The sequence below is a fragment of the Macrobrachium rosenbergii genome, chromosome 15 (genome assembly GCF_040412425.1).
Source record: "Macrobrachium rosenbergii isolate ZJJX-2024 chromosome 15, ASM4041242v1, whole genome shotgun sequence".
In the NCBI taxonomy this organism is placed as follows: Eukaryota; Metazoa; Arthropoda; class Malacostraca; order Decapoda; family Palaemonidae; genus Macrobrachium; species Macrobrachium rosenbergii.
In genome coordinates, this window is record NC_089755.1 from 34312575 (window position 1) to 34323628 (window position 11054).

Here is an 11054-nt window from a genome sequence, read left to right on the forward strand (position 1 = left end):
AGAACTGAGCCACCTGTGAAGTTTATATTCCCTTCCGCTGAAATGATTCTGGTTTTATTACGACGGTGCAGCACCAAAGCAAAACTCTCAGATATTCCTTGTAGTTTTCATCTTACTGCCGCCAGTAAATGTTGGATAAAAATCACTGGCTTTTGCCCACGTCGTTTAATTGATTTCAGCCTCACCGCCTGTCAGTTTTCCTTTGGACGAATTACGGGCATTAATTTGTGCTGTGGGTCAGTTACTGTGAAATTCACGGGGGTATACGTATCGTGTGTGTTTGTTCACAGGCGTGCAAATACTGCGTATATACATACATACATACATTTATATGTACACATACACACGCGTACACAATTTTATATTTTATATATATATATATATGTATATATATATATATATATATTATATATATATATGTATGTATACAATGTGTGTATATATGTATGTATGTATGTATGTATATGTATGTAAAATGTGTGCGCTCTTGCATGCATTTCAAATTAGATTTTACATGTAGGGAACAAGAAGTAAACCGCGAAGAAACTTTGACAGCTTCAATATACAGTACATTAATTTATCTTTCGTCATCAAGCATAATCTTTTATAAATGACCATGTTGATACTACGGATATATACAGGCCTAAATTTTGTATGTATAGGTTTATGTTCCTTTGATTATATGCAGATATGTACATACAAGCATAAATAAAGGTATGTGTAATGCTCTTAAATATAGCATGGTGACAGAGTGTGCTGGATTACTGTACTTCCAAAAACTTTGATTTCTAGCACGAAGAGTTTCTTCATTCAAGGTTTTCAATGAAAAACCCATCCAAAAAAATTATGCAAACGAGAAGTTATGAAGACTTCACTACCGGTTAGCCATTGTATTTGCATATCCTAAAGGCGTTCAACTTCATCTTCCCTTTCTATTCAAACCTCATTCTTCCCTCCTGCAGGAAACAACTTCCGCTGCGACAACAGACTGAGCTGGATGTTCACCCTGAGGAACACCACGAAGAGCAAGCCAGTGCGCAGGAACCTTGAATCCCTCATTTGCTACCTGGAGATTGGAACGCTCCCTCCCAGGCTGGAAGGGGAGACCGTCACGCCAGTCTACGAAACGACCACTTTGGGTATCGGTGAGTCGATTCTGTTCGCGTGTTTACTTCTATTTGTTTCTTAGCCATTATCGTTCTATTTCTTTTAGTTTACTCGAAAGCTAATAGAGTTATTCTACTTATATTTTGTTTTTTAGTTTGATCACTTATTTTGGTTGCTGTTGTCTCTTTGAAAGTACGTAATTCTTGTTACATTACCTGTTAGTTAGAATAGTGTTTTACTCTAGAAGTTTTGCTGTTTTTTATAAATAGATTTGCTTGAAATGAGCTAGATTTATTCATATTTCTGTTTCTATTTTAGTCAAAAGACTATTTTGCTTTCTGTTAAGTCTAGGAACGTACACTATTCCTCTGTGAATTTGTGATCCTCAGAATTGCTTTTGTTATGGAAAGCATAAAGCAGATTGGGTGTTTTAGACAATATACAATTTAAACTTGTGGCAATCTTTTGAAACATAATACTTTGACTGATATATTTGACAGAATTTTTCTAATAAAACATTTTTCTGTCTTTGCATGCATTAACAAAAAAAATCTTACTGCAGTGGTCTTTAACCTGCTGAAGGCTTAATTTGGTTGAATTAAAGATAACATGTTATTTCCAGTGCCCTGTTTTGGTGCCTGATTTTTCTAATTGAATCTTGAAAATTTCTTCCGATATATTCAGTTTGACCCAATTCATTTCCTGGAACAAATTTTTAATACGTGGCCCCGTCTTTGAAAAAAAAATTATACTGGTTACAGTAAATACAGAGACAGACAGGATTATATGGAAATTATAATTTGATAATGTTATCTTTGCCTCATACTTATGCAGTCTCATTTTAGAAATAATCAGTCCTCATTTTGACAAAACCTATATCGTGATTTTTTTTTTTATCCGTTTTGAGTCCTCTCTCTCCTCTAGCCTTTTTTAACCTTTCTTCTCTCAGATTTAATATGGCCTTCCTTTGTATTGTTCTCAGGTTGCCCTATGTTTTTTTTTTCTTTTTCCGATTTCAATGAGTCCTCTGTTTACCGTACTCTGTTTACCATTCCCTCATACTCTACACCATTCCTCTTCTGGTATTTGAGCCTTCCTCTTCGCAGCCCTTTCATGCTTTTGCATATTTCTAGCTTCACTTCTCCAGCATGATTTGCGTCCTGAAATATCCTTACACTCATTTATCCATTCGTCTTCGTTTGCGCACGCTCCGCTGCCCACGGCACTAAAAAGTGCATTAAATGAGACTCGATTATCTGGGGAGAGATTGAGTTCGGCCCGTTCTTGCTTTACGCCAGATCAGTCCGCCACCTCTCTCTCTCTCTCTCTCTCTCTCTCTCTCTCTCTCTCTCTCTCTCTCCTTCTGACGGGATTCACAGGGTCATGGATTTGATAGAATTGGGTACATAATTATGACGTCTTTTCCCGTTACGCTTTAAAGTATAGCTCTCTCTCTCTCTCTCTCTCTCTCTCTCTCTCTCTATATATATATATATATATATATATATATATATATATATATATATATATATATATATATATATATATATATATATATATATATATATATATATATATATATATATATATATATATATATATATGTATATATATATATATATCTGTGTGTGTGCATCTGACGGGATTCAGGTCCATGGAACTTGATAGAATTGTGTACATAATTGTGATGTCTTTTCCCGTCATAGTTTAAAGTATAGCCTCTCTCTCTCTCTCTCTCTCTCTCTCTCTCTCTCTCTCTCTGACGGGATTCACAGGTTCATGGATTTGATAGAATTGGGTACATAATTATGACGTCTTTTCCCGTGACGCTTTAAAGTATAGCCTCTCTCTCTCTCTCTCTCTCTCTCTCTCTCTCTCTCTCTCTCTCTCTCTCTATCTGACATGCTGTGAGGTAGCCATTAAGGTTGATTTAACAGCCCATAAATGCTAATGTACAGAATGCACTACTAGTCTTTATTTTCTTTAGGATTTGTCTTGGATGTTCGTTCACCGTAACTTCGTTTTTTGATCGCTTACCACTTACACTTATTGAAATCCTTCCTAGTTTTGATGATGGCCGGTGACTTAATTGCTTGAGTGTTTTTGCTGAAAATATAGTAAATATAACCCAGTTGCAGTAATGGCTGTTGAAGACAGAGAGATAGTTCACCCCATCCTCTTGCCCTAAAAGAATTGCAGCAGACCTTAGGCGTCACATGCAAGCGGCAGAGGGTAACTATGAGACTCTAGAACGCCTTGAGTAAGTAAGCTGTTAACTAAGGTAGCCCCCTTGAAGGTAGACCATAGCTAAGTGAGAAAATACAGGGTTGGAAGTGAACATCATCAATTGAATAAAAATGTATTGCATCAAAAAGTATTTAGGAATAAAAATATTTTGATAAGAAATTTAAAAGTTAATCGTTGGACTGACCACGATGCACTTGGGCATCCAAGACTTATAATTAAAATATGTAAATAAAAAAACATTCAAAGTTTCGTTTTATTTAGTTTCTTACTTTAGAATAAATATGAACCGAAACCCTTATGCCAATTTGCTTTTGCTTCCGTTGAATAAAAGATAAATTCCTGCCCGCAGGCCCCATGATGAAGTTGTTCGCTTTGCACGAGTCGGAGCTTCCAGATCCCACGATGCGATGGCTGCAGACGGAGGACCCAGACTGCGAGGAAGAGAAGGCGAAGGAACAGCTGGAAGAGGAAGCAGTCCTGGAAGAGACGTCGGTGCCACAGATGGAAGAGAAGACGACAGAGGCGACGCTGGAAAGGAAGAGGGGCAGAGCCCGCGGACGCAAGAAGGTCGAAAGGAACAAGGCGCAGAATGACCGCCCGATGGAGCCCTTGGAGGTCACGGCGGAGCCCCAGCACGAGAAGGTCATCGTGGTGGCACCTGCCCCCGTGCAGGAGGAGTCTCGAGCCTACGATAACAACAAGAGTGACTCTTACGCTCTGACCCCTGCCATGAGCGTCTTGACCCTTACCCTGGCACTCGTCATGGCCCAGCATTGAGTCGCCTGCTGGGTATAGTGCTTAGGGTACTAAGAGAGGGTTTTCTTTCGTTTCCTCACATTTTTTTCTCTTTTTATCAGAGAATGTGGTTAGCTTGTTTATCAGCTTGGAAAGAAAGGATCTTTATTTGACTGGTATAGAAATCTCACTTTCCCATTTATCCAGAAAATGGTACGTGCACAATTTTTTTTTTATTGAACCCAGATAATACTTTTTGTGTTGTATTCAATTTTTACTCTATCTTGTTAGAGTACGGGAGGTAAATTTGTAAATACATAAAATGGTAGATAATAGAAATGTGCTTTTTCTACAGCTGATTCCATTTGAATATTTTCTATTTTAAAAAAATGAGACTTTTCACGAGCTTCTAGTTTTGGGCTTTTCTTATTTCAGTCTTGTTTTAGACAATGCATTTCAGACTTTCAGACTTTGCAGTTTTACTGGTGTTGTTTTAGACACTAACTCAAGAAGGAGACATTAAAAAAAATAGTCATGTGTAACTTCAGAACGTTACGTTCTATGTAAACCTATATATATATATATATATATATATATATATATATATATATATATATATATATATATATATATATATATATACATATATATATCCCTCAGAGGTGAAAGAGAATACTTTGATTATTTTCATCGTTAAATTAGAATTTATTCAAATTTGTTATTAGGATTTTTATATTAAAGTGATAAAAGGTGTCTTTACTGATGTCTAGTTTATCAGAGAATTTAATATAGATCGGTTTTAGACTGAAATTTCAATATATCAGTTACAAAGGAAAATTGTACTGTTTTCGTGAAATACTTTGAACATATTGGTTTTGAGGTTATTAATGTATTATTATTAAATCTCATAACTGTAATTTTTAGTTTTAATTATTATTATTATTATTATTTTATTATTATTATTATTATTATTATTATTATTATTATTATTATTATTATTATTATTATTATTATTATTCACAAATGCCGAAGAGCGGACTCATACACAAAATATAATGTCAATGATGAGTAACCAAAATTTCCCGTAGTTTTGTATACCTATATATATATATTCATATCTATATCTACCTATACAGAACTTTATGAATCAGTAATGTATAAATAGTTATACATATTTATATATATAAAAATTAACTGTCAAAGACTACCGCTTTCCTCTCTAAACAACGAATAGATTTTCTATCAACAAGGCTTTCTATAAGATATCTTTTATCTTAAATTTATCTTGAATATGCTCTTTCGCCTCTCCAGCAAAATTGGTACAACGTTTTCCTGAGGTTATTTGTTCCTTGGTTCCATTTATCTGTTTTAATTTTTTCTCAAGTCTATTTGATCAGCGTCTTAGAGGAATTGATCATTCTTTGCTTGTAAGAGGTTTTCAAGCACGTAATTACCTTTAATTACCTTCTTCTGAGAAACAATAAGTTTGCTTGTTTTTTCGTAAACTTGATATGACTCGTAAATTTTTTTTTTTTTTTCTCAAAGAACCGATACATTGACCTATTTTTCGTAATTTTTTTTACAAAGTCACTTAATACAAAATCATATATTTGTTTTGTTATTTTCTCTGCTCAACATCGGAAGGTGTTGAGAATCACTCCTGTTGATTTTATTTGTTTTTATAGTTTTTTTTTATTTCTTGTTGTTCCTTCTTCGTTCTTTACGAGAAACAGAGATTAATTTCTCCATAACATAATAAGCACTGAATTACTGCAGTATACAGCACTTTGAATAATGAGTTTGATGCAATCGAACTATTTTAATCAAACAAGCCTTAGGCCGTGTTTTGGTACGTGCAATGGTGAAAGGCAATTGGTTTTCAAGCTATTTTGTTTTGGTAGCCGTGTAAGAATTGGTATTAAACTTCATTTGTAATTTTAATATTTTCCCGACAGAATCGCCCACAACACAAAAAAATTATTAAATAGATTAATAAGAATAATAACGAGGTAAAGGTGAAAGCTTAAAAGGTGTAAATTTGTAAATAGCTATAAGTGTACTGACTGAATTATATTTTCATACAGATTTGAGTGCATGATACTGTATGCTACTGTAACTGACAGGGCTTCAAAAAATATACTGTAGATATACCTATAGGAGCATAGGGCAACACTTGCACTATCCATAGAATTTTCTTTGTCGTAACAGAGAATTTTTTGTAAGATATGAAACGATGTTTTACCCCGGTGTGAAATTGAAAAGGTTATATAAATGGATTTTGGTAGGATTACAAAAGTTTATGTAGTCGACGATAAGGGAGCTTTTTATTATCAATTGACTGTATAAGTATTTTTCTGTTGCTTTTTTATTCATACACATACATAATTGTGTATATGTATATATGCATATATATACACATACTGTATACATATACTATACATTTAAAATATAGTATTTTGTGCGCGCACACTGATATCTCCCTTGACTCTTCCATCATCTGATGTAAGTTGTTGACCTTCAAGAACTTACTCAGAGGTGTTCCTTCATTTCACAAACTAAATGTCATTTTTAAATAATGCAACATCTGAAGTTCATGTTGACTAGAGATTTTAAAAATTGCCACAAAAAATACGGCGGCGTTAGTTTTACCCTCGATAGAGAGTTCGATTTCAGTCTTATTCGTAAATGGAATTCGGTATATGCTTCAAAAATACTAATGGTGGTAATGGTGATTAGGCAAGGAATCGCGTAATTAAAGCGCATTCAAAACTGCCAGTGTTGGAAGACGGGCAATTTCGTGGAAGCTTTTGATACGGTCGACCTCTCATGGCTTACTTTTTCTCTCTTGGCTGTTTCATGATCGGAATCATTTTAGAACTAATGAATAGATCTTTGCCAAACTTAATCGGAATTACTCATAAATAATTAAATTGTTGCAACGTATAATTCCGCGAAAGAGTTTGTATTCAGCGTCTAAAGAGAGGTTAAAAATGTACCGTGTAATCCTCGGAAACTTGGGAATGTCAGAGAAATTAGAAGCAGTGTTCGATCATTTTTCCTGGAAGTTTTCAGATAAAATGGTTTGCAGAGATTAACATCAAGGATTCTTTGCATCGGCTTTGCAGGCGCGAGCTCGAAGGCACAAAATCGTATAAAAATGGTGTGATGAACTTCTTAGAGAGACACTGAATGGTTTTCATAATGATATGCTTCAACGTAGGCCTATCAGTTTTTCAGTCATCAAACGATACTTATATGAAGTGTGAAAATAATGTTTGGGAAACTCATGTTTTAATCACAAAAGAATGTGTGTTTAATGTTATAAAAAATATGTATGCCATACTAGTATAGCATATATTTTAAATTAGATAAAAAGGTGTGTATCTAAAATCACAGGGGCGGTTATATTGAAAATAACAGAAATTCTGCTTGGAATCCAAAAGAATATTTATTAAAAGCCACCATTGAAAGCCGATATTTATGCGCCAGTTTACGTCATAACAAATCCTTGATAAGATGAAGTCCGACATTTAATTACCTTCGATTCCTTTATTCCAGTGACTTCTAATCTGGCAGAAGATTAAATTAATACTTATGTGAAGATTCTTATATTAAAATACATTAGCTATTTTCATTTACAAAAGTTGATGTGTTATTTACGATGATAACGAGACACCCGTAGGTGAATTTTAGAAGAATCTTTCGAAGCCCATCATCTTACTTTTTTTGCCCATCTCGTTGTCTCAACCGTATGAAAATTAGGGAAAAATTAAAAATAATCACAAGAGCAGTTGAATCCTTTGTTGTTTATGGCTGTTGTGTCTCTCCGTAACTGATGTACGTCCCGGCATAACCGTTTAATTTGGCCTGCGACGTAAAAGAGGCAAACATGTCCCCCCTTGTGTTTTATGGCTAATAATCATAAAACAACTTTTAATATTGCGGCAGCATAAACCCGGTCTCGGCGGAGAGCTCGCAGTGGAGACATGATATTTATGAGGAGAGGGAGAAGGATGAGAGAGAGAGAGAGGAAAAACATCCTATCGATGTAGGGCGAGATAAGACCACGGAATGGTCGTCCTCTGCTCGACTAAACTCTTGGTACACAAACTCAAACAACCACTAACTTCAATTCCCCCCAAACTCTCTCTCTCTCTCTCTCTCTCTCTCTCTCTCTCTCTCTCTCTCTCTCTCTCTCTCTCTCTCCTTCCGCTTTCCATTTCCGTTTTCCTTCCAGGTAATTTACACTCACGTACATAACATACACTAATATACATACATACATCCATACACACACACACACACACACATACACACACATATATATATATATATATATATATATATATATATATATATATATATATATATATATATATATATATATATATATATATATATATATATATATCATCATAAAAAAAAAAAATCCGCTGCAGTTTGTCACTTACAGCTTTTCATTTTCAGTTTAAATGTTGACAGATTGATATATCTTTTCCCCAAAAGCACTAAAAGTTAAGTATAGATCAGGGTTACTTGTTTCTGTCTAAATTAGGTTAGGAGAGGTGGAGGTTTTCTGTAAAACAAGAATAATATGAGAATGCGAGACCCGACCTCTCAAGGCAACAACGAAGGAAGAAGATTCAGTGTTACGAAACGATTTCAGTTGTTTTTTTTATTTTCCAGTGACACTCGGGATGAAAACGTGTATTTTATGTTTAAGTGTCTGCAACGTCACACTTTGGGTGAGAAAGCCACCAATGGCATTCTGAGGATAAAAACGTTGACTTCTGAACGTTCATCTCTGAATGTGTTATGTGACATGATGAGGATGAAAACGTATTGTTTAAGGGTTTGTCATAATCGACAAGCACGTTATTTTTACGCCACAACATATTGGGTAGTGTATTAACAATGTGTTTTATTTGTGTTCACACTATTAACGGGATCATCATTGTTCTGGACTGTACAGCGAATGGCATTGCGATCTGTGTTCCTTCGCGGCAGTATTTGCAAAGAGGATGTGAATGAGGGGTTTGACTCCGCCCCCTTCTTGTTGTGTACAGCAACCCCTAATGAGGAAACACACTAATCCTGTTGATTCATTCTCTGTTCTGGTGATTAATTCAGACCTTTTGTAAAATGATTTCATGTTAACATACGCCCCTTTGTCATGTTCTGGTTGCCTGTTGTTTTCAGAAAGGGCCAGTTAATGGAAGACTACAGATGCCTATCTGAAAACAACTGGCCACCTTTCTGAAATGAAGATGGGATATGAAAATTTGCTTACATGATAAACTATTTTGGTTGCTTGGTTTCATTGAATAATAATGATAGTTAGGCCCATCCAGTTGTGTTGGTTTTGTTGTTCTTAATTTAATTTTTAATGCAACATGGTTTTGAATATAACTTGTGACATAATTTTGTTTATCTATAGGTGAGTGTGACCCAATAAATACCTGTATGGAGTCAAACTTCTCGATTGAGATCCTTAATAGTATGTGTATACATAGGCATAATATTTGGTATGATTAACCGTCTTTTTTATACTGCTGTCTTATATATGTAAAAAAATTAACAATTGTAAAAAAAAAATTATATATGTTAATAGGTGGCTGAAGAGTTTAAATTTACTGAAGTTGTAATAATTGCAGATTTTAACTAAAGAACATAATACAAGAGTCTATTGTTACTTGTTCGCCTGGCAAAAATCAATGCTGTTCATGTTTTCGTTAAATTGAGCCATATTAGATGGTGTAATCATTACCAGTGAAAGTGAATCATTTCATGAGCTTACTGTCTCTACTGTTTTTATACTTCTGTGGCTCGGGACAAACTGATGATTTAAACAAACTAGGTGCAGTAATTCGGCAGAATTGCGACAATTCCTTGTCAGGAATTGTGTCGAATGTCGAATCCGTGTTCCTGAGAATGATGTTGTCTGAAACAGGAATTAATGTAGATACTGAAATGAAATAGTTTTAAAACAAATATTTCTATTGTGTCTGAGATGTCTTAATGATATGCTGTTTAAACAGGTCCATATAATTAGGTCATTGTGTTTACATAGAAACGTGCGTGGCTATGTAAAGGATATCAGTCATATATAAAAAAGCAGAGTAATTTCAATGGTAATTCTGTACAAATAAATATCCCTAACGAAAATAAAATCTTTAGAAATTAAATTTTTCATTCCCCTTCAAAAAACAAGATTTCTCAAGCAATGATTCAGTAGAACATTTTAATCCACCCACATGAAAACGGGAAAATCAAAATCCTGATTCTCTCTCTCTCTCTCTCTCTCTCTCTCTCAAATATAACGTAATATAAATTTTCTCTATCCCTGAGATATATACTTCCATTCGAAATCCAGAAAATAGAAAGATTTTCTTTCCTTTCTATGAGCATGTTTACTGTTTATGAAGCAAGAGCTTGGCCAATGAGTTCGTAAAAAATAGAATTTTTATCGATTTACAGATTATAAACATTCGAGCATCAGGCCCTAGGAATCATTTGACGGCTTACATATATATATGAAAGAGAGCAGCATATATATATATATATATATATATATATATATATATATATATATATATATATATATATATATATATATATGTAAAGGTAATGTAATCATTTCTATTGCTTGCTAAGGTAGCGAAAGTCAGTATAATCTTTGAGGTCAGAATATCAGTTTTTACTCTATTTCATTTACATAAAGTATATTTCTGAAATAATTATAATTGTTTTTTATTGTATGCTCTTGATATACTTACGAAATGTAATCCCAATATTTTCTTGTTAATTGCTTTCATTCTCTTTTAGTCCTTTTGTCAATTAATTTTTGTCTTGTTGAAGGTGATCCTCAAGAAATGTTCAAAGATTTTAGGCAGAGTTTCACTTCCAGCTAAAGAATCCCTGGAACACTTCAGTTTACCCTATAGCCAATAGAAACATCGGCTAAT

The 11054-nt window shown here is 34.2% G+C and overlaps 1 protein-coding gene across 2 annotated transcripts in view; it reads left to right on the top strand.

The window, feature by feature from the left end:
- The window catches only part of LOC136846536 (connectin-like), a 373381-nt gene extending 368709 nt beyond the window's left edge, over positions 1-4672 (top strand). The window contains exons 6-7 of one of the 2 annotated variants that reach the window (XM_067117395.1): positions 963-1145; positions 3704-4672. In XM_067117395.1, the coding sequence (XP_066973496.1) occupies positions 963-1145; positions 3704-4131 (611 nt within the window). In that variant the 3' untranslated portion in view covers positions 4132-4672. The remainder of the gene's footprint in view (positions 1-962; positions 1146-3703) is intronic. The other variant, XM_067117396.1, reaches the window with a different exon arrangement.
- The last annotated feature ends 6382 nt before the right edge of the window (positions 4673-11054 follow it).